Below are 22,767 nucleotides of genomic sequence, written 5' to 3' on the forward strand. Positions count from 1 at the left end.
GCGGTGTTCAGGACCTGTTTTTGTACATCAGCTTCACCACACGTGTGCCACCCTCAGCCTTTCCAGAGTGCAGCTCCTTCAGGGCCTGTTCCCACTTGGAGATGGCATCACAGATCTTAAAAGAGGCAAGAGAAGAAAGTCAGAAAAGCCCCTGATGAAGAGAACAAGGACCAATCTGGGGCAGGACCCAGGCAGGGCGGCAGGGCAGCATCGAGTGACTGTCCTCCATTAGGAGGCTGACTTGCAGGCCTCATGTGCTTGAGACCAGAGGGGTCTATAACAACCTCACAGACAGAGGTAGGGCCCTGGGCGTGGCGTGAGCAGCAAAGCATGGAAGGCTGCCCCCACTGGCCTTAACACCTGAGGGGGCTTTCCCAGAGGCCAGGCAGGCGTCAGTCAAAAACCATGGCCTCATATTACCAGCTCTGTTTCCATTCCACCGACTGCTATTCTCTTGAAGTATACCCAGAGGCCTACCGTGTAACAAAGCCAAACAGACCCCCTGACATTTATAAACAAGATATGTGGCATAGTTTTTCCAGGCAATGGTAAAGAAAAGACTATAGAAGCCTTTGTCCCATTGCCATAAAAAGAGCAGACACAGAACCAAAACACTCCTACTCATCAATGCTACAATACGTTCCCACAAACACTTCACATCTTGTCTGCTAATCCCAGACAAGATAGGTCTGAAATCCCATTCAAGGGTCCTTTACTTGTAGAGGTACCATATAGATCTACCTGCTTACAATTTGCTTGAACCAGTAAGTGCAGGCCCTGGCAGATGGAAAGATTGAGGGGCCAGGGAACAGCACCACATCCAGTGGACCTAGGTGTACAGCTACCCACCTCCGTGTGTGGATTGTGTGACTGGCAGCAGCCCCGGTTGGAGCTGCTGCTGACAAGTGCCTCCCTATCCTTCCTACACCACGCTGAGAAGCAGCTTTTCCCCTGGACACTGCACAGCCCTTCAAGGGCGGGAGCAGTGTGGAGACAAGGGCACAAACAACTTCTCTCTGCCTGTACGGGTATGTTTTAGGATGCCACAAAAATGCTGGCTTGGGGGAGCACTTGGACTCCAAACCCAACAGGCTGGGGGACAGTAAGGCACCAGCCAGGGGGTTCTCTCCCCATCACCAAAACCCGGAAGCCTGGAGGTCTCCCAGGAGGGGCTCATTTGGCTTACGGGGAGACCATCATCACCTTGATGCTCCCCTGCAGGCAGTGTTCCAGGTCCCTGCCAGAAGGGTCATCTGTGAAGAGGGCAAAGCCAGAGTGGGATGACTTCCTCATGCCCGTCTCTTGGTTCAGACGCTGGAGGAACTCATCAACTGTGGAGGAGCCGTCAAAACCAACCACCTGCACGAGAGAGGTGTTAGTCCCAGAGGAAATTTCCTGAGAGGAACTCATTCCGGCTAGTGGACGCGTGTATCTGGGAGGTGGAAAGGCTTGGCTGAGAGGAGCAAGGGCAAATGCAAAAGCTAAAGGAAGCTGGTTTCCATAGTCACACACACAGGGTGAATGCTTCAGAGACAAGCGGCCCGCTATAAGCTGGAGGCAGACAGAAGCTCTGCTGCTCCTTGACTGCTGCTCTTTTGGAGGTCTTTGGTCCTGCCCCTTTCTTGGTCAATGTCTCGGCTTCCCCGTTCGTGCAGTGGTTTCTAAAGATCTACTTCCCAGGTGCCAAACAGCAGAGCACTTTTGGAGTTCAAGCTCCTTTCCCCCTCCACACAGGCAGTAACGGTCCCACCCCCACCTCCACACCCCAGGCCCATCCTGCTGGTTTGCCTATTATTAAGAGTCTGCCAAGCCTAAGGAGGTTTAACACCCACCTGGCCCAAAGATGGTCTCTGGGCCAGTGATATGAGAAGACTCAGGAGAGTGATCCCGCGCGGCCTCCTCACCTGGTAAGTCCCATTGGCGAAGTGCACGGGGATGCTGAAGGGCAAGGAGTGGTGGAAGGGGTTGCGCAGCAGGATGGACACCACTTCCATGCGTGACGGCCTGGCCTCCCGCTCCCCCACCTGTAGAGTCCGCTCCACTGCCCGCTGGCAGTAGGTGGCATACTGGCCAGTTTCATTTCTAAAAAGACAGGGAAGAAAGAAGAGAATCCCAGGGAATTCATTCACCCCTGCCATCTTGACACCTTGGCTGCCTACCCTGACCTAGCCAAGACCGAATCCACAGCTGGGCAGGCTGTGAAAAACGTGACGCTCTGGTCTGGGGTGTTAATTTGTCATTCAGGGCCTATATGCTGCAAATTGCTGGCAGAGATATTTCCTCTGGAAGCCAGAAAAACATGGCAACAGACCACGAAAATGTGGGGATGACTTGGGGACACCGGAGCTTCACGTGAGCACATCCACAAAACACATATACACAGACTGGTGTGCAGAGCGGCCCAGGCCTCCACATGCCCATCTGTGCACACAGCACTGAGGTCTCCGTGTCTCCATGACCCCTGTGCAAACCACAGGGGCAGGGTGATTTGACCCATCTTGGTCCCCCTGTCCCTCTTCGCCATGCCACCGTCAGCAGTGCTAGAGTGGCATAGGAAAGGACCCTCACTCACGTGGGATCTGCATGGCGCTGGAGCTGCTGTTTGATGTACCAGAGGAAGTGGTGCTGAGGCAGGAAAAGTGGGGCACACAGAGCCAGGAGCTGCCAGCACTGCCAGGGAACAAGCAGCATGGGGTGAGTGCTGGGTCTGCGGCAATGCCCGCCCTCACAGTCCTGGGCTACCAAGGCTTCAGTGCTCTCCAAACCAGGGCCCCCCACCTTCTGTGGACGGCAGGATGGCCCATCCTGGTCAGGCTTTGTCCAGAACGGCAGTCACCCAATCTGACTATGCACAGACATCCAGAAGGGGCACAGAGAAGGCAGGTGTACTGAGGCAGCTTTGAGCACTGAGGCTGCCTGTTGGCCACCAGGCCTAGAGGGCACCTGCTCCATTCCCTCCTTCCTCCTTCCCCCTTCCCGGCTCCTGGGCAGTCCCTGCCAATGGCCCCGTCAGCTGTTTTGCCCCAGGATGCCCACCTGCATGAGGGAGTACTTCTGAGGTGGGCGGCAGCTGGTCTGCTTCATCAGTTGGCAGTAGATCTCGCTCTGCAGCTCGGGGTGAACCAGGCAGACCTGTAGTGCCGTCTGGGCCAGGGACACGTGATAGTCTACGGAGGCCGCTTCCACAGGCACGTTGATGAAAAGCTGGCAGGACTGGCACGAAAATGGTGGTGGGCCCGGGCAGACCAACAGCCCCTTGACTAGCATCCGCGGTGACAGTGGGCAGATTGGGCCGTCCCCCCCAAGGGCTCCAGGCAGGCTCCAGTTCACTGTAGGAAGCCCTTTCTAAGAGGGAGCACTGTCACCGCTTGAGAGCATGTCTGCCTGCTGAGAAGGCTACTCTGGGATAGAATCTATCCTTCTTCAAATGTGTCCGTTACATAAGCAAGACATTCTTTTTTTTTTTTTAAAGAGAACATTCAGATGGACACAAAGAACACTGTAAAATAGGTCAGAATCTCTGAGGTCCAGAAGCAACATAAACCTGGCCTTTCCTACTGTTCACTATAAGAGAAAGGGAGTTCCTCCAGGGGGAGTTTCTCTGGCACTTCCCAAGGAAGCCGGGAATGCCTCCCCACCATAACTGACTGTGCGGGGGGTAGCGGGGCGGGCGGTGGGGGGGGGGTAGCTGTGGGACTCTTTCCCTTCCATTCAGATCTTTCTGTGAGCTCTCCCTAACCACATGGGTCTCTTCTACCTGAGCACCACCAAGGTGGGCAAACTGCTCTGGGAGAGTCTGGGTACGTGGCGAGGGCGCCACCTGTTGGTGCACCTGGGTTCCATTCCCACTTTACCTTGAAGAGCTTGAGAGCCTCGGTCTGCAGGGCCTCGGAGGGCAGGGTGGTGAGGGAGGTGTATAGCCCGTCTTTGCTGTAACACAGCATGGGGTGCCTCCAGAGAGGGGAATCTGCCCAAAGCACAGCACCAAGGGTGAGGGAACTTGCCTCCCACCTCCACTCCCACTCTGATTTGTGAAGAAAACAAGGGTTAACTGGAACACACGGACTGCACTGGATTTATCCGCAGAGTGGGGGGTATGCAGTTGTACACTGCATCTAGCACGCTCACAAGCACGGCTTACAGGAAGGTGGCTACTGCCTTCTTCGTGGGGCTGCAGTGGGGGTGAGTGTGTGGGGCCGTAGGTACCTGCGTGCAAGCATGTGTGTGCGGGAGAGGCCCCGCCCTGCAGTGTCAGGTATGGATGGACAGTGCCTGTCAGCGGGGAACACACAAGGAGCAGTGAAGGGGTGTGCGGCGTGTGCCGTTAGTTCCTCAGGGTCCTGAGAATCAGTAGCAAAATAAAGACCCTGTGATACCCCAGGCTTAAGTTAGTCTAATCCCAGTTTGGGCTTCATTCATTGATTAACAAACTTTTAACCAGCTTCCTTCCTTCCTCAACTCTCTGCCCGGCCAGCAAAGCTGCAGTGAACAATGTAAAACACTGACCCACTGGAAAGTCTGCTTCCCACATAAACTCCCCCAGATACAGAGTGGTCACCTCAGAATCTCACCAGGAACAGGGGCTCTGGAGTGTGGATGGGAATGCCCTTTTGTGGCTTAGATGGTTTTACAACAGCTTCAGAAATGCTGCTATAAATGCTAACAGAAATGCTTTCTTTGGGTTTCTGACCAACCGTTACCCAGCCACCACCCTCCAACCCAAGCAGTGACGGCCACCGTTGCCTTACCTGGGTCTCCCTCCCCATCCATCAGTTTCCCAATGAGCTGCTCATAGGCAGTGCCAACCCGGGCACTGCTGCCACCTGCAGCCACCGTGAGGTGGTAAAGCCACGTGTCCTGGAAGGGGATGGAAAGCCATCTGATGAGACTGGAGTGGGAAGAATGGAGGCAAGAGCTCCAGAGAAGCTTCCTTGAAAGGGTCAAGCTCAGGGTAAAGTTAGGCTAGTTTGGCTGACACAAGTCAAGGCCAACAGTCTCTAAGAGGGAAGACCTGGGATCAGGTGAACATGAACCCACGTTTCTACGCCTGAGGTGCTATCTCATGGCCCCCGTGGAGAGATGCTGGTCACTGAGAGTGAATTCAGTATAAGGAATAGTTCAACCAGGGAATGAATACTAGTTGCCAAAATGTCCAGAAGGAAAGAATTTGGGGAGGTTGAGAAAGGAAAAGGGGAAGACAAGAATCACAGGACCAAGCTTGGCCATGGAGGCCCAGCCCCCTTCCTTACCTTTTCATGCTTGGTGCCAATGAGGAGGTAGGTAGGGCTGTGCTCTCGGGGGTGAATCACCAGGGTGCAGTGGGAGGAAAGTAACTGCCTGGTTCCGCCAGCCTCATAGTCTTCGTCTGAGTCACAGGATCGATCTACTTCCTCTATGCGTGCATCCCGCACAGGCAGATGGCCCAGGGGTCGCTGCGAACATGAGCCTTCCATGAATGGGAGAGCCAGCAGGGAATGGGGGAGTGTCTTCTTTCTGAACCCTCAGTCCCTGCTGGGCTGGGCATCATAGATGTGGCCTGGTCATGGGATGAGGGAGTTAACTACAGCTCCCTGGCTGAGGCTTGACTGGTGAAGCACAGATAGACCCCACAGGTGGAATTTGTGGGCCATTCAGTCTAGAGGGATCCAACCAGCTGGCTTCGTGCTTGTGGTGGAATTAGATGGGATAGAGGGAAAAACTGGGGCCTTGCATTAGGAATGTGGTCTGGAGAAAGCAGAGAGTGGGTGCTATCAGGAAGCCAGGGAGTACCTTGTCCTCATGGCTCCGATAGTAGTAGAAGGTTCTCCCAACAAGAGCACACCAGACCAGCTTGGAGTGGCCATGTTTTACCTAGAAGACAGAAATTAAGACAGCATTGTGAGAACCAGGTAATCCCAGAAGTAAATCCAGGACTGGCAAAGAGAAGCCACAGGGAGGCAGATCTCAAAACCCCTGGTCAACTCAGGTCCTTAGTGGAGATGCCACCCAGATGCCCTACTAACAGAACCAGCCCTTTCACAGCACAGGTCCGTGGCGGGTACCCTGTAACACCCCACTCACCCTTGCACTACATGCCGTTAAAAGATTAACCAGGCCAATCAGATGTCCTGTTCCAAGCATATGGACACAGGAAGAACTTGCTAGTCAGCTCTATGGATGTTGAGAAGGAGGGCAAGGCCACCCAGGGCAGGCATGGGATGCTAACACCCCTGGGAAAACATAAATCACTAGGGAACAGCAAGTGCACAACAGACAGAGGAGAGTGACAGGAGCACAGAATGAAAGGGGAAGCAGACGCAGAGACAGAGCCAAGACTGCTGAGCTTGCTCATATGAGGGGCTTTGCTTCCTGATGGCGTTCTCATCTAGTTAATGTGCTTCCTTGTTAACTTCCATTTTCTTGGGGTTAACAGGAACTCTGCTTCTCATAGCCAGAAAAGCCCTACCTCAAACACCTTTAGGGCAGGTCTGGGATGTTCTGTCTTTGAAGGGCCACACCTACCTCGCCTACATCACACCCTCCCACTATTCATACTGAGGCACGGTAGATGCAGGCAGGGGTGGGCAGCAACTCCTAATAACCTTGAAATAGGTACAAGGCATTCCTTTCCCTCCTGTCTTGATGATAACTGTTGTGCTAACAACTCTGGTCTCTGTTTTCATTCACCGACACTTTGTGAGGCCAACCAGCTGATCCCTGTGAGCAAACTCCTGCAGACAGGAGCTGTAAGGAGGGCAAGACCCAGGTTCCTGGCCCCCTGGCTCTCGGGGCCCACGTTCCACCCCACCAGCTCCTCCCATACCTTAGTCAGCCAGCCCTTCACGGTGGGCTTGATGCCACCCTGCGGCAGGGCCAGAGGCCCAATGGCCTGGACCTTCAGCAGGCTCTGCAGCACTCGGATCCACTCCTCCAGCAGGCTGGGTGAGTCAGCCGTCAGGTAATAGGTTTTCTTCTCAGAGATAAGCTGTGGAGGGCAGAGTGGGGGCCAGCGGCAGGGAGACAGGAGGATGGAATGCCAGGGACCTGGCTCTGAGGTGGCACAAATCCCTGAAACCACTGGGCCTTCCTTCTTCCTACCTTGGGACTCCCTCCCTTCTTTTCCTTATTGTTTTCTCCCGGTCTCTCTTACCTTCACTCTGTCTCTTCTTCCTTCCCAGTACTCACAAATTAGGATCACATCCAAATGTGGATGTGATGTCTTTCACACATGCTCATTTTGCCTCATCTTTGTCTCTATCATAGTCATAGCCAAACTTAGCACCTCTTGTGTCTAAAATCCTAGCTGCTAGCAACGCCCACCTGGAATGTCTGTGCACCCTCCCCTCGAACAATTTGGCAACGGGAATTCAGTTCCACTTGACCTTGAGGTTTCCGGATGACATCACTCTGTAAGACAGGAATGGGGAGGAAAATGGTATGAGTCTTCTCAGAGCACATCATTCTCTTTTCAGATCTTACTCCAGGCCACAGGCAGAGGGGAAAGTGATTCCTAAGCTTTCCTGGGCTGTGGTATGATGGGTAACTTGTTCTGGATCCCAGTTCTAGCTCAATGGAGCAATGATTAGAGACATGGATCCTAACCCAGGCCTCAAAAAGCATAGATTGAGCCTTTAAAACTGGGTCAGAAGCCACCAGGTTATTACAGAGCTATAGAACCTTTAAATTCTATCACAGCCTTTAAACCAAGTGTGGAAATAAGTGGCAAATATATCCCCATTACCCTTCCCAGTGTGCCTGCACACCTTACTAATCAGTCACAGCATAACTACTCATTGAGTGATACAGGCCCAGTATCCTCAACATGGTGTTCAGACAGCCACGGACAATCAGCTGGAGTTGCACAAGAGACACTGTCCTTCTGCCTTCCTGAAAACATTACTGTTGGTTCCCCAGGGATGTCTTGTCAAACTGGAGCCCAACATCCAAGGCTTCCTAATTCCAAACTGTACAGGAAGGAGGTGGAAGAGGTAATGCATTCTGTTAGGACAACCCAGATGATGTGAGGGCAGCCTGCGAACAGTTTCTTTTACAGGACCAGGCATTAGGAGAAATCAGTTTCTGAAGTAAGAAGGAATCACCCAGCCAACTCATCTAGAACTGCCTTTGTTCCGTGCCTGATTTGACTCCAAGAACCAGTAACCAGCCTCATGGCCCCATGTAAGGCTCAAAGCCTTGGGTGCCCAGCCAGGTCGCCTCTCCCCACCTGCCAGACCTAGCCCTCTGGCCGTGGGCCATACCACCCCTCTTCCAGCCCATCACAGTTCTGAGTTTGGGGTGGGGTCCTTTTGACTACCGTTCTGGGGAAGGAGGGTCTCACCGGGGACTTGTAGTACATAATCTGTCCCTGTCTCAGGACAAACCAGCGCCTCTTCCACGTCTTCACCCGACTCCCCATTTTTAGCAGGTAGCCCGACTTCTCCAGGGACTCCTATGGGGGTGGGAGGGTATAGGGGGAAGAGGGGGAGACAGAAAAAGGGAATCACTTGGGTTTGTAGATGTCATACAGGACAAAATGGCCCAGTTGAGTTACTGCTTTGTCATCAATTAAAAACCAATTCTTGAGTACCTACTATATATATTTTCAGGGTACCATGCCCTGCTAAGGGTTCAAACAGAACTAGCCTAAAGCAAAGGTGGTCCCGCTGTGGAAGGGTCCTGCTGGCTGGGGAAGACAACACCTGACTGTGAGAAGGTGGCAGACCAGGGGCTGCATGAGGGAGAGAATGGCCAGGAAGGGCTTTGGGAAGAGCCAAATCTGGACCGGCCCTGGAAGGAAAAGTCAGCTTTCCTTCAAAGACAAGCCAAGAGGAGGAAAAGGCTACTGCAGGCAGCAGGAAGGGAGAGCGAGGTTTGGGGAACAAGGGGCACATCAGCCAGGCTGGGGCAAAGGGGAGATGAAGACACAGTGGCACAGTGGTGTGGGACAAGCGCTGGGGAGTGAGTGATGTGGGTCTGTGGCACGGCTCTGAGCCTCAGTCTTCTTATCTGTAAAATGGGGTTAACAGCTCTGAGAGGATGGTGAGGACACACAAGACCGGGCACGAAGAGCACTGAGCATGGTGCCTGGCACACTGGAAGAACTCAGTAAATGTCAGCTCTCAGCATTCCAGGGCCAGCATGGGGTTAAAACGAAGTAACTCAGTGAGCCACAGTGTGCTTCCCCACTGGCCAGCCCTGGTTTGCTAAGGAGCTCACCAGGCTCCTTCTCCTTCCTCACAGGGTCTGTGTGTACTTGATTTCATAGCTGCACACCCCCCCCGCCCGGCCCACTCCTCGGGGCCTCACATCTGTTGCAGCCCTCTGCCCCAGCCCTCACCATTCCCCTCATCTCACAGGGATCTGCTCCCACCCTGCCCGGACTCAGCCACACTCCCAGCTTACCCCGCCCAGGCCCAGCCCCTCGGTGGAGTAGGACGAGGTGCGCTGTAGTTTGTGCTCAGGCTCTGAGTAGTCACTGTCCAGCGAGCAGGCATCTGGGGGGATGGCGTAGTCTCCCTCGGAGCTCAGCGAGGACATAGAGACGCCTGCTGAAGAAGGAGTCGTCAAGGCCTGGATCCCAAACCTCTCCCAGCTTCCACAGTCCGGGAGCTGCAGAGCCTTCCTCACTGACCCAGGACCTTTGAGTCTGGAGTTCAGGGTCATGGGCAGAGATCAAGCAGGGACTCCCGGATACACCCATCCAGGGGAGGAGGTCAGGGTCTGCTTGCTATACCCCGCACCTTCCTGCTCCCCCCTCTGTACCTCTCTTGATGGCCCGAGGGCTGCCCAGTCCACTGGTCTTCCTGGACTCAGAGCAGGGGACCGAAGTTCGGAAACTCGCCTGAGAGCTGCAGTCATCGTCAGACCCAGAGGACTCGTCCACAAAGGGTACAGTGCTGATCTGCGTGGCTCTCTGCAAGACAGGCCCCTCCCCCACTGCAGCTCCCCTTGCAAAACAAGCCCCTTCCCATGGGCACTTGTACTCCGGCTCCATGTGCCCAGGGTGTGGCCAGCACAGCTCCGACCTTACTCTCCTCACCTCCATGCTTCCCCTGGGCCTTCGGCCCCCCTACACCAGCCTCTGTGGTCCCCAAAGGAGCTGCCCCATCTAGGCTGAACACCTGGCAGTGTGACCCTTGCTCCCACCACTAGGGGTCCAGAATGCCACTCCATGGGCCAAGTGTGAGACAGGAGCTTTAAAAACGTGTGGGGATAAGGAAACAAGAGGCCATCTCAGTGGGCAAACATTTAAAAAGACCATTTCAATGTTGGTGAAAGTGTGGGGGAAAAGATATTCCGTAGTGTGACAGAACCTCTCAGAAGGTAATTTGGTACAACCTGCCAAAATTTAAAATATGCATATCATTCGCCCATAAGTTTCACCTCTAAAATTCTGTCCTATGGAAGTACGTATACATTATATGTAAGTGCACGGAGATATATCTGCACATTGATGTTCATTGCAACACTGATTTTAGAGAAAAACAGAAGACCTAAACTGTCAATCAGTGGAGGACAGGTTAAGGTGGCTATGGGGCATCTATACCAAGGGGTACCAGATAGCCCTAAAAGAGGAAGCAGAGCTGTGCATGGAGGTATAGCAGGAAGATGGGAGTGTGAACAAGCAAAGGGTAGGACGTGTGTAATATGATCCCCGCTGCGTGCAAGCATGCGTGTGACAGAGACACAGACACAGAAGATATTTGCAGATGTATCAGAAGGCCTCACAGAACATTAATGATAGCTGCCTCTGGAGTGAAGAATTAGGGAAAAGCAATGTGAAAGAAGATTTCACTTTTGGCTTTCTCTCTCTCTCTTTTTTTTAATGTTCATTTTTGAGAGAGACAGAGCACAAGTGGGGGAGGGAAGAAAGAGAGGGAGACACAGAATCTGAAGCAGACTCCAGGCTATCAGCACAGAGCCCGATGTGGGGCTTGAACCCACAAACCATGAGATCATGACCTGAGCCAAAGTGGAAAGCTTAACCAACTGAGCCACCCAGGTGCCTCAGCTTTCTGATTCTTCTATAAAAAGTTTTACAAAGTATTACTATCTTGATCTCAAAAACCAATAACAAAAGGAGACAAAAATGTGTATGAAAACATTATGTTGCAGTTAAACCTGATTTTTGTTAAAAAAATACATAGAGGGGTGCCTGGGTGGCTCAGTCGGTTAAGCGTCCGACTTCAGCTCAGGTCACGATCTTGCGGTCCGTGAGTTCGAGCCCCGCGTCGGGCTCTGGGCTGATGGCTCGGAGCCTGGAGCTTGCTTCCGATTCTGTGTCTCCCTCTCTCTCTGCCCCTCCCCCGTTCATGCTCTGTTTCTCTCTGTCTCAAAAATAAATAAACGCTAAAAAAAATTTTTTTAAAAATACATAGATATGAAATTAATGTAATATTGTGTGCCAACTATACTCAAAGAAAAATATATAGAGATGTTATGAGTGTACACATAGGAATATATATTTGAACACATACGAGAAGTTCTAGAAGAAGTCCTCCCGGGACAGACATGTGAAAAGATGGGTAGGAGAGGTGGAGCAGGCATAGGCCTCACTTTAACCTTCCACTTTGCCCATGATCATATGGATTCAAGTTTTTGTAAACATACAAGTTTTATAATTAAGATCTAATAAATAATAAAATTACATATATATGGGTGCTGAGCTCCCTGCCCAGAGTCATGTGTGTGTGCAGAAGCCTGACCCTAGAGCCCCACTGAATGAATGGGGCCTCCCGGATGGCACACCCCCTCCTTGGATAGCAGATTCTTACCCCCTTCAGGGCTGTGTAGACAGGCACGGTGACATTCTTGTAGACAAGGCCAGAGAAAGGCCCAGGGGACGCAAGGGCAGGAGGGCTTGAAGCTGGAGGGGGTGGAAAAGAAGGATGAGTTTAACTCAGATGCCATAACTCACTCAGGAGCCTGCGGTAGCAGAGACCTGGGCAGACTGAGGAGGAGATCCATGGAGAGAGTTCTTTGAAAGAGCACTCCAGGCGACAGGTAGGGTGGCAATCCTCAGCATGGGGGCTGAGAATTTCTTCAGTCCCACTCGTGTGAAGGTGAGTTACCAACCATGAGACTACGGAGCCCTCACATCACTGTGGGGATTCAGTGGCTGGCTAGTGACTCAGGAGCCAGAGGGCGGGGATGTGGTTCCTTCAGGGGGCTCATCTAAATCAAGGCACGGGGGAGATGTCCCGCCCCCTCCCAGTCCTGGTGCTACAGAGGGGAAGCCAGTGCAGGTGGGAGGCTGGGCTGGAGGACCCCGCCTCTAACGACTCCTCCAGCTCTGTAATTGATGTTCAAGGCCACGCCCACTCGGCATGTAATGAGCAACTCCTGTCTGCACAGCTTCCTTTTCCCTTAGCCCTGGCTGTGATTTCACTGAACCTCACCTGTTGGGGGAGGGAACAGGGTGCCTGGATGGAGCACCAGGTGGCCCTCAGAGTGTTACTCAGAGTCTTCTCCCTGCATGCCCACCCTGTCTACCATTTGGGGCTCACTTGGGACTCACCGCAACAGGTGGCAATAGTTCTGGGAGATGCGTCTGAGAGCCGCATGCCAGCCATAGCCACCGCGTAGATCCGGCTCTCCTGGAATGGAAGACCCCAGAGGGTCAGAGTCCAGCTCTGTGCCCAGCCCAGCACCTCCTGGGTGTGGAGGTAAAAGGATGGCTGTGGACCTAGGTCCATATCCACGTTTGGCCAATTACAGCTGGGGTAATCCTAGGCAAGTTATATTTGAGCTTCCTTTTCCTCAGCTCTGAAGTGGAGATAATACTCACCTGTCAGGCTGTTACAAAAATCAAATAAAATCATTAATGGAAACATCTAACACCTGGAATATAATCAGCATCCAACAGATACTCAGTTCTTGTCTCCACACAAGAAGTTCAAGAGGAGAGGGTCAGTGACCTGTTTCTCTGCATCTTACCCATTTTAGAGGTCTTGGGTCTCTGGCTCTCACCCCTGGAAGCTGGAGTGTTGATAATGAGGAAGTCAGAGCCCCATGGCAAAGGCATGCCCTTTTGTAAGCCAGTTGTCTGGAAGCTAGGACACAATTTTTTCCAACACTAACAACGTTACGTTCATGGTTAGGCCCAACCTGCAAAGCTTGTCTAAGCTCACCTGGACCCTGAATCCCGCTGTAGAAGACACATCAATGAGAACCCTCACCCTCAAGTTCTCCTTTACCCCTTGGCGTTCTGGGTCTGAAAGAGGCCCACAGGCCTAGGGAGCTCTCCTAACGGTTTTGATCAAACAACCCAGAGGCTCTGCCTGTGCTTTTCCAGATCTCTTTTCTCCACTCAAGACAAAGAGAAACAAAGACCTTCTCAGGTGACAGGAAAGTCACAAGGACTAGGGAAGGTGGGCCTGGCTGGCTCAGGGAGGCAGTGGGACTGGGGCTGGAAGGGCCATGAGGTGCTAGTGGGATGTCCCCCAGAGAGGAGCAGCAGCTCTGGGGCACGTGGGGGAGAGAGGGCTGGGTGGGACCTCCCCTGAGCTGAGCAGAGGGATGGGAAGGTAAGAGACAGGGTGGTGAGAAAGGGGATCCCAGGAAGAGACTGGTCCTGCCAGTCCTGGTCACGGAATTCCTTTAACTTCACAGACAGAATGTAATCAAAGCTTGAGGGATTTGGGTAAAACAGACTTGGGAGTGTTTCACAAAAGTTATCGACTGACTGCCTAACTCACAAGGTTGTTTTGAGAATCAACAGAAAAATGGCTCTGCATGCTTGAATTGGTGAATCAGTATATTTGCCTCCTTCCCCTGAGAAATGCCCTCTCAATTTCCAATTTCTAGTCTTGATTTCCTCTCAGATGGTCACTGCCCAGGTGGTCCCACCTGAGAAGAGAGGGTAGGCACCTATCTTGTGTTTCTTAGGAGCAAGTTACAATGAGGGCTGTGAACAGGAGACAGCTCCTCTGTAGGCTGGTATGGCCGACTGCTGGGTCCCCAGGACCCAGCTGAGAGCAGGGAGGGCCTGTGGGAACACCTGATACCCCTTCAAACCTTCATCCCCAGAGCTTCCCTGATTTTCACATGGGGAAAATGTTGTCCAGAGCATCTTATATTCACTCCCTTTTCCTCTTGTGTCACTCTCCTCCTCCCCCCAACACCCTCTTAACCTGTACAGACAGAACACAAGAACTGCTCTGAGCCATCACGGTGGACGGCTATATTTTGGCAAAAATGGCAAAAGTGACCAGCATGTTTTTCTGGTAACACCTGCTAAGCCCTCTTGTCACATCCCTTGCCCGAATGCTCCCTCACCACCTGCCTCTGCTTTTGGATTCTTGCGCATTTGTAGTTACCAGACAATAATGAAAAAGAGGAGGGACGGTCTGCGGTGGTCCAGCCTGGCCTGGCCCTGCCCTCCTTTCCAACATCCTCTCCACTGTTACCCTGCCCACCCCTTTGCTCCTTCTCTGCCCACTCCTTCTTCTCCCCTTTACCTCACCCTTCCTCTTGGGGAGGTGCCTTGTGTGATGTTCCCATGATCCTGGAGCTTCAGGGACAGGTCAGCAGCATATGGCCTGAAGACTGTCCTAGCCCTCCCCAGAGGCCCCACTCCCAGGCATGGCTGTGTCTGCAGCTATCAGGCCCCCTTGCAGTGATCAGTGCTGGCCAGCAAGCACTGCTAAGGATGTGACCCATATGCCTGGGGTGCTGAGGCTCCCCGGACCACCAGCATTTCAAAAGGAGACCCCGGAAGATGCTGCTGAAAAGGCGGTTCTCCGAGCAGTGGTGTAAGGTGGTATCGCCCTGAAGTACCCAACCGCCACCCCCGTACCCTGCTCCCTGTGCTGCCAGGAGCCTGACACTCAGACGTCTCCTACCACCTGCCTCACACGCATCCAGGGGTCCAAGCATGAGTAAGAAGCTGACATCTGCACTGTGATGTCCCCTAAGAGGCAGTACAGCTGGAAGGTGAGAGCTGGGCTCTGGAGGCAGCGGGGCCCACATTTAAAGCCTGGCTCCTCACTGACTGCTACATGACCTTGGGCAAGTAACTAAGTCTGTGGGGACAGCAGTTTCCCATCTGTAAGAGGAACAGCACCTGACTCCTCACACAGGGTCCTGCACACGTGCTGGGCCCTGAACTACACACTCGACACCCAGTATCTCATCTCATCCTCCACACTCCCTATACAACCTCATTCATGTCCACCCACCGCCCCCCATTTTTATTTTAACTGTTTATCATGGAAAATGCCAAACAGACACAAAAGTGGAATGAAGAGAATAAAGAATGACCTCATGTAGCCATCACCCAGCTCTGTAAAGATTAATGCACGGCTGGTCTTGTCTCCTCGGTGTTCCCCATGCCAGATCATCGATTCTGAGGCAATGCCCCCAGACATCACCTTCTCTTATCCAGCGTTACAAGTAAGGAAGCTAAGGCTCGGAAATAACAATCACGGCCAACACTTACTGTGAACCACCACCGCAGGCACCTGCTAGCACATTCAACCCTCACCACAGCCTGGTAAGGGAAGTACTATTATCCCCCCGTTACAGATAGGGAAACCGAGGCGCACAGGTTTAGTAACTAGCTCAGGTGACGCGGTTAGCACTTCCACTCTACTGGTTTGATTCTGGAACCTGTGCTCTTCACCACGGCACTGCACCACCTCAAAGGGTCGCGGAGATTAAATGAGAAAATGTGCACAAAGCGCCCGGTTTGGTGCGTGGCACAGGCTCCTAAATGACAGCCAGCCACCATCCAGTCACTCCTGGCCCCACCCCCTGCCGGTTGGCCGTGAGGATGAGAGCCTCATCTCACACTTGGCGTGAAGGCATGAGGCTGTGCTTCATGAGCAGCTCCGCCGCTCTGCCCAGCTCCCAGGTTGTGCCTCTTACCCAGGATGGAAACCGGTGCAGAGGGGGTGTGGGAGGTTTGTTGCCCAAATCCACTTCCTCCGGCTCAGCTCTGGGGGCCTTCGGGCTCTTTCTTTCCTCCTTCTTCCCGGCTGGGGGTTGCTCCTCCATCTCCATGTTTTCTGGTTCCTCCCGGAGCTCAGCTCGGGCCTCCACCTCAGGAAGGCTGGAGGGGTGGAGGGCTGAGAGGGTCCCAACCTCAATGCTCACCACGTGGTTGAAGGGCCCAGGGCCCACCTGGGGCTGGCTGTGGTGCCGCTTGGCCAGCTGGATGCTGTCCCGGGGGTTGCTGGGGGCCCGCACCTTCGGGAGAGTCAGGCTGCAGCCTGGACCACCTTCCCTGGCAGAGTTCTTTGTCCCAGGGAGTGTCCCACCCTGAGCAATGACCAGGCCCTCACCCCAGGAAGCTGAACCATGTCTGTGGGTGCGAGACTTCACACACGGCCGGCAGGGAGAACCCTCTCTTCCCAGACAAGGTGGAAAGGTCTTGGCCTCTGATATTTCTCCAGGATGGACCATGATGGAACTCGAATCCTCCAAGGAAATTCCTGCTTTAGGAACACAGTCCTTGCTCTGCAGAGGTGCAGGCATAGCTGCCTTCAGGGCACCCTGGGCCTGAGGACCACGGTCCTGCCCTGTTGGCTGGGTCCCTGGCCCCGAAGAGCCAGAATCCTGCTCTGGGGTTTCCTGGGGGGCCACCAACAGCTTTCCCGAAGGTGCCATCTGAAGAGCTGTGGTTGGGGTGAAAAACAGGCATATTGAGAGCTCCCTCGGGTTCGGCCCACGCCCTAACACACACACGTGCGCACATGCACGCACGCACATACACACACAAAGCCCGGCCTACTGACCTTCTAGAGCATCTTGAAGGGCTCCCACCTGCTCTACCAACTGCTGATTACTGCTCCTCAGGTGCTGATTCTCCATCTCAAGCTGCCCAAAAAGAAAAATAAAGATTTAGAATACTCAACCTACAGGTTCAGGCATAGAATTCAAAATAAGATTAAAAATCCTTTTTTAAGATCAAATCTTTGAAAAAAGAACACTTGGTGCCCCAGTAATCCAGGGCTGACCCTCCCAGGGAGCCCTGACCTACCCCCTTCCTCTGGGCTAACCAGTTTGGGTTGAGACAGAAGTCTATTTGGCAGCCCCTGCACCTTTTCTAGGTATTTTAACCTCTTAAAAAAAAAAATGTGAAATGTAATACACAGAAAACTACATATCACATCAATGAACAGCTTAACAAATGACTGTGAAGTGACTACTCATGTGATCACCACACAGGTCAAGAAACAGGAATCTGCCAGCACTGTCAACAACAAATTGCCCCTTCCTGGCCATGTGTTTCTCCCTTCCTACAAAGGCAACCGCTCTTCTAGGTATATGAGACTCACTTCCTTGCTTTCCGGGTTTCATCATCGAAGTATGCACCCTCCACACATTGGCTTAGTGGTGCCCACTTTTGTCTAAATGGAATTACACAGTATGTGCTTCTGGGTCTGGCTTTTTTTTATTTTTTATTTTTTTTTAATATTTATTTTATTTTTGAAAGAGAGAGAGAGAGACAGAGTGTGAGCGGGGAGGGCCAGAGAGAGAGGGAGACACAGAACTTGAAACAGGCTCCAGGCTCTGAGCAGTCAGCACGGAGCCCAACGCGGGGCTCGAATTCACAAACCGTGAGATAATGACCTGAGCCAAAGTTGGACACTTAACCGACTGAGCCACTCGGCACCCCTGGGTCTGGCTTCTTTTACTAAACTTATTATCTATGAGACCCATCTCATGGCTGCTACATGTTCTTCTGAATAAAACCCAACCCACTTTTTGGAGCACCTTTTAGCAAATATGGAGGCAAACCAGGTAGCAGTTCTGTTCCCAAGCACTTGTCGTCTAGCAGGTGACCTGAGATGTGCATCCACAGCAGGACACGGGAGGCAAAAAGAGCCAAAACCTCCTGCACGTATGAATCACTTGTGTCAGGACAGAGGAAGAAAAGTTGATGTTTGTTCTATTCCAAACTTCAAATCCCTTCCCTTTTGTTTTGCTTTTTGTTTTCTGTTGCGAGTATCACTGTAGCTTCCAGCCCCAAGTTTTCCTAAATTAAGCTGCAGCAAGTGATGAACTACAGAAATGAACGGCTAGAGGTGGAAAAAGCAGGACTGGGACTATCAGGGGGCACCTGGATGGTTCAGTTGGTTGGGCATCTGACTTCAGCTCAGGTCATGATCTCACAGTTCATGAGTTTGAGCCCTGTGTCGGGTTCTGTGCTGACAGCTCAGAGCCTGGACCCTGCTTCAGATTCTCTCTCTCTCTCTCTCTCTCTCTCTCTCTCTCTGCCCTTCCCCTGCTCATGCTCTATCTCTCTCTCTCTCTCAAAAATAAACAAACATTAAAAAAAATAAAAAAAAAAGGCACTGGGGTGGTCAGGGACTGGGGGATGAGAGAATAGAGGACCTAGGGTCTAATGGATACACAGGTGCTATTTAGGGGTAATGAGAGTTTTGGAAATAGACAGTGGTAATGGTTGCACAGCATTGTGAATGTACTTAATGCCACTAAACTGTACACTAAAAATGGTGAAAATGGTAAATTTTATGTATATTTTACCACCACCACAAAAAACACTTGAAAAGAATGGAAAGGACAGAGGAGGAAGTGGGGAGGGTAGACGTAAGGGTGTGTGTGCTTTCAGGAAGAAAATGGCATGACACCTCAGAAGTGAGACTCACTCCTCCCCAAACACAAAGCTAATCACGAGCTCTAGGGAAGCCCAAGCACCACAGGAGGAAGGGAAAGATGAAAATGCCAAGTCTCAGGGTTTAAGCTAAATGGAAGACACATGGTTAACACAATGGAGGTCAGTCAAGGCCCCACAAACAGGAGGCAGAAAAATGCTGGGATGGAGGGACCCCACTAGCATTGCATGTGCATTCCAGGCTTCCCGAGATGAGTTTTCAACTAACCTCTGCTAACTTCAGGGTCACCCATTCTTTGATCTTTGCAGCTTTTTCTTGGACAACTTTTGCTTCTTCAGCTCTCATTTGCTTCTGCAAGAAACAGAGGGCCTTTCATTAGTCATAGCAGCCACCGGTTTAGTGAACAACTGGAGGTGGGAAGCCCCAAGAAGGAATATCAAGCAATTAGAGGGGGGTGATCTGATGGAAAAACAATAAATTCATTTATGAATTTTAAAAATACTCTTTTTTTTTTAACATTTATTTATTTTTGAGACAGAGAGAGACAGAGCATGAACGGGGGAGGGTCAGAGAGAGAGGGAGACACAGAATCGGAAGCAGGCTCCAGGCTCTGAGCCATCAGCCCAGAGCCTGACGCGGGGCTCGAACTCACAGACCGTGAGATCGTGACCCGGGCTGAAGTCGGACGCTCAACCGACTTCACACCCAGGCGCCCCTCTTTTTTTTTTTTTTTTAAAGTTTATTCATTTTGAGAGAGAAAGAGAGAGGGCGAGAGTGCAAGTGGATAAGGGGCAGAGAGAGAGGGAGAGAGAGAATCCCAAACAGGCTCCGCACTGTCAGCGCGGAGCCCGATGCAGGGCTCGAACTCACGAACTGTGAGATCATGACCTGAGCCAAAGTTGGATGCTTAACTGACTGAGCCACCCAGGCGCCCCTAAAAATATTCTTAAAGTGTGAAAAGGCTTCCTAGGCATGATACATACCCCAAAAAACATGAAGAAAAAGACTAATAAAGTCTATACTATCACTGTAAATTACTACATGACAAAAAAAAAGTTTCCTTAAACAAAATCAAAAGACCAATTGAGGGATGATTTACAACACAAATGACTTACATACAGAGGGCTAACTTGAACAAACAAATAAATACACACAAAAAGAATATTAACAGGAAGTCAACAGAAAGAGAAATAAAGGGAAAGAAAACCATGAAAGGCCGTTCAACTTCAATCATAATTTTAAAAATGCACATAAAAGACATTTTCCTCTATCAGACTAACACAATTTAAAAGTCTGATATATCCTATATTGTCAAGGATGTTGGAAAACAATCCCTCTTATACAAATTGGCAAGGTCTTCTGGGGCAGCAATTTGATAGTATCTGTCAAGTTAAAATTTTTTTTAATGTTTATTTATTTTTGAGAGAGAGAGAGACAGAGCATAAGTAGAGGAGGAGCAGAGAGAAAGGGAGACACAGAATCCAAAGCAGGCTCCAGGCTCCAAGCTGTCAGCACAGAGCTCGATGGAGGGCTTGAACTCACGAACTACGACATCATGACCTAAGCTGAAATCAGATGTTTAAAAACCTGACTGAACCACCCAGGCGCCCCTGTTAAGTTTTAAATGTATACACTGCTGACTTAACAAACCCACAGCTTAGGAATCATTAGTTGCAATATTATTTAAGCAACAAAAACAAAAAAACTCTAAACTGGTTAATAACCTAAGTGTTAGGGCTTGCATAAAAAATCAAAATGAAAATGGAATGCTGTCCTTTGATACACAAGAAACATTCACAATGAACATTGGAAGGACCTTAAGGTTATCCAGTTTAAGAGGTTTGCAAACTGGCCACAGTCCAGGCCTCCACCTGGTCCACTCCCCCTGCCCTGCCTATTTTTATAAATACTGTACTGGAACACAGCTGTGCCTATTCATTTACGAATTGTCTACTTTCGTGATACAACAGTAGAGCTGAAGAGCTGCAACAGAGACCAGAGAGTACTTACTATCTGGTCCTTTAAAGGACTAGTCTGCCAACCCCTGACCTAGTTTGATACCCTCTTTATAGGGCTGCAGCAACTGAGGCCCAGAGGGTGAAGTGACTTGCCTCTGTCAGTTTGGGCAGCACAGCCAGAACTAAACCCAGGTCTACGGACTTGTAGAACAGCATTCTTTCTATTCTGACCTTTTATTATTGTAAAATGATTTTTTTCTGATCTAAGCTTCAGCAGGAATCATTTTGCCCACTGATCCCCAGATGCTGCCACTTCTGTGAACCACTCAAAAAAGGAGGTAAGGTATCGTTAAAGTCAATGAATGACTGGCTAAAGATTGCATGTGTCCACATTCTATTTTTCCATGATTTTTCAGGAACACATGCTGGGGTGCCCCAGAACATACAAAGGCACATCGCACAATGGGTATGTTCAGTGAATGCCGATGAACGATTACAAATTTGCCTGTGATGGTGGGAAAATACTTCTGGGACTAGCTGGGACCTTCATGGAAGAATACTCATGTGGAAAATTAAAAGTCATCTGGTCACACTGTAAGGGTGTTTGTTGGAAATAATGGCACTCTGGCACCAGGGGATAACCAGTAGGTAAGGCCAAGGACAGAAGGAAGGCACAGCATCGGATGAAGTTAACTGAACTGTAAAGGGGAGGAGGCTAGATACAGGGAATTGGCGGACTGATGTTTCTCAGATACCCTTTCTGGAGCAAAGGGGCTAACTGTAGCTGGAATGCTGGGCAGTGGCCTCTCCTGGGCACCCATGTGCTCAGGACAAGAGGCCTTGCCTGCCTCAGAGGAGGCAGCAACTTTGGCCTCTGCCTGCTCAAGTTCAGTGAGAAACTTTGGCCAACCAGGTGACCAATGCTGACTGCCCAGCTGTGAGCTGCTCTGATAACCACAGGTGTCATGTCAAGGCCAGGGTGGAGAAAGACAGGCTCTCCTTACCAAACACCAACTTCATGTCTGATACCTGAGTTCACTCTCTGGACAGCCCTATGGCGTATTATAACCCCCACCTTACAGATGTGTAAAATGTGAATCAATGACTTATTTGCCCACAGAGAGCAGCAGGTGCTAGCGAGGGGATCCAAACCCAGATCAATTTGCCTCCAAGGTTCTTTCCCCACTATATCCATCCCCTGCCTGGCTCCCAATGTACCTTCTAATAGTTAAATCTCCATGCAAAAGAACAGTCTCAGGAGGGAGTGAGCTCCCCACCAACGGAGGGCTCAAGCAGAGGGGGTCTGTTCATGAAGGTGTGGCCAATGGCAATGGATGCTGCAGAGGGCATTGGTGCCACTCTGCAGTCAGCGCTTACCTGCTTCTCCAGCTGTGCCTCCAGCTGGCTGATAAGCTCATCTTTGCTCTGCATGGCTTTCAGCAATTCCTGGTACTTCCGGTGCAGGCTGCCGGCTGAGTCCACATTCTTCAGATTGGACAGTTTCACCTTCTCCTCCATCACACCCACCTTAAAAGTACCATCATCACACAGGGTTGGATGTGTGTGTGAAATAGCTGCTTACATGCCCTGGGATACTTCCTGACACCCCAGCCCATGATTCACAGGCAGAGCCCTCACCCAGAGCAGTTGGGGCCAATTAAGTCAATAACCATTTATTAAGCCTCATCTGGGCAAACTAAGGAATTGACAAAAAAGAAATGGCTGTGTATCAGGCCATCTAACTCTGGGGACCCCAACAGGGACAAGCTGGGCAGGACAAACAGCCCAGAGGGAAACTGCTTAAATCTCACTGTGGCAGAGATATTTGCTGTTCACTGAATGGCCCTGTGCTTTCAATATTTCCCAGCCCTCTTATAGTCAGATGGCCATGGAATTCACTCCCGCCAGTGGGTCTGAATGGAGTGACTCAGCATTTTTAGGCTGAAGTATTTAAGAGCTCTCTTCCTGCCATGGCAACCAAGGACGCTGCATGTTTCAGAGGGTCCAGGTGGAAGCTGGAGAGAGCTCCAGCAGCCTCAACCCCCAAGTCCCTATGGGAGGCAGAATCCCCAGCTAACCCACAATGGAGAGATACCATGACTAAGAAATAAATGTGAGAAGCTGCTAAGACGTCAGACCTGTTACCTCAGCATAACGTGGCCTGTGTGGACTAATCCAGCCACCCACTCATGCACTAACCCTTACCCAAAGACTCCTTCATGCCCAAAGAGAGCTCCATGAACCTTAAT

General features: G+C 51.3%; 1 protein-coding gene across 1 annotated transcript in view; it reads right to left on the bottom strand.

The window, feature by feature from the left end:
• PLEKHH1 (pleckstrin homology, MyTH4 and FERM domain containing H1) overlaps positions 1–22,767 on the bottom strand; it is a 44,067-nt gene that overhangs the window by 6,036 nt on the left and 15,264 nt on the right. Inside the window, exons 3-22 of the mRNA XM_047079471.1 lie at positions 21,896–22,045; positions 18,828–18,911; positions 16,716–16,797; positions 15,847–16,595; positions 12,497–12,575; positions 11,754–11,845; positions 9,742–9,892; positions 9,382–9,524; positions 8,318–8,428; positions 7,300–7,386; positions 6,803–6,964; positions 5,770–5,850; positions 5,250–5,432; positions 4,749–4,857; positions 3,855–3,967; positions 3,037–3,213; positions 2,573–2,670; positions 1,905–2,082; positions 1,204–1,359; positions 15–115 (exon numbers count right to left, since the gene is read on the bottom strand). Of these exons, the coding sequence (XP_046935427.1) occupies positions 15–115; positions 1,204–1,359; positions 1,905–2,082; positions 2,573–2,670; positions 3,037–3,213; positions 3,855–3,967; positions 4,749–4,857; positions 5,250–5,432; positions 5,770–5,850; positions 6,803–6,964; positions 7,300–7,386; positions 8,318–8,428; positions 9,382–9,524; positions 9,742–9,892; positions 11,754–11,845; positions 12,497–12,575; positions 15,847–16,595; positions 16,716–16,797; positions 18,828–18,911; positions 21,896–22,045 (3,086 nt within the window). The remainder of the gene's footprint in view (positions 1–14; positions 116–1,203; positions 1,360–1,904; positions 2,083–2,572; positions 2,671–3,036; positions 3,214–3,854; positions 3,968–4,748; positions 4,858–5,249; positions 5,433–5,769; positions 5,851–6,802; positions 6,965–7,299; positions 7,387–8,317; positions 8,429–9,381; positions 9,525–9,741; positions 9,893–11,753; positions 11,846–12,496; positions 12,576–15,846; positions 16,596–16,715; positions 16,798–18,827; positions 18,912–21,895; positions 22,046–22,767) is intronic.

The sequence above is a fragment of the Lynx rufus genome, unplaced genomic scaffold (genome assembly GCF_022079265.1).
Source record: "Lynx rufus isolate CCGP_SWC_20201006 ecotype Redwood Valley unplaced genomic scaffold, mLynRuf1.p SCAF_17, whole genome shotgun sequence".
Taxonomy (NCBI): domain Eukaryota; kingdom Metazoa; phylum Chordata; class Mammalia; order Carnivora; family Felidae; genus Lynx; species Lynx rufus.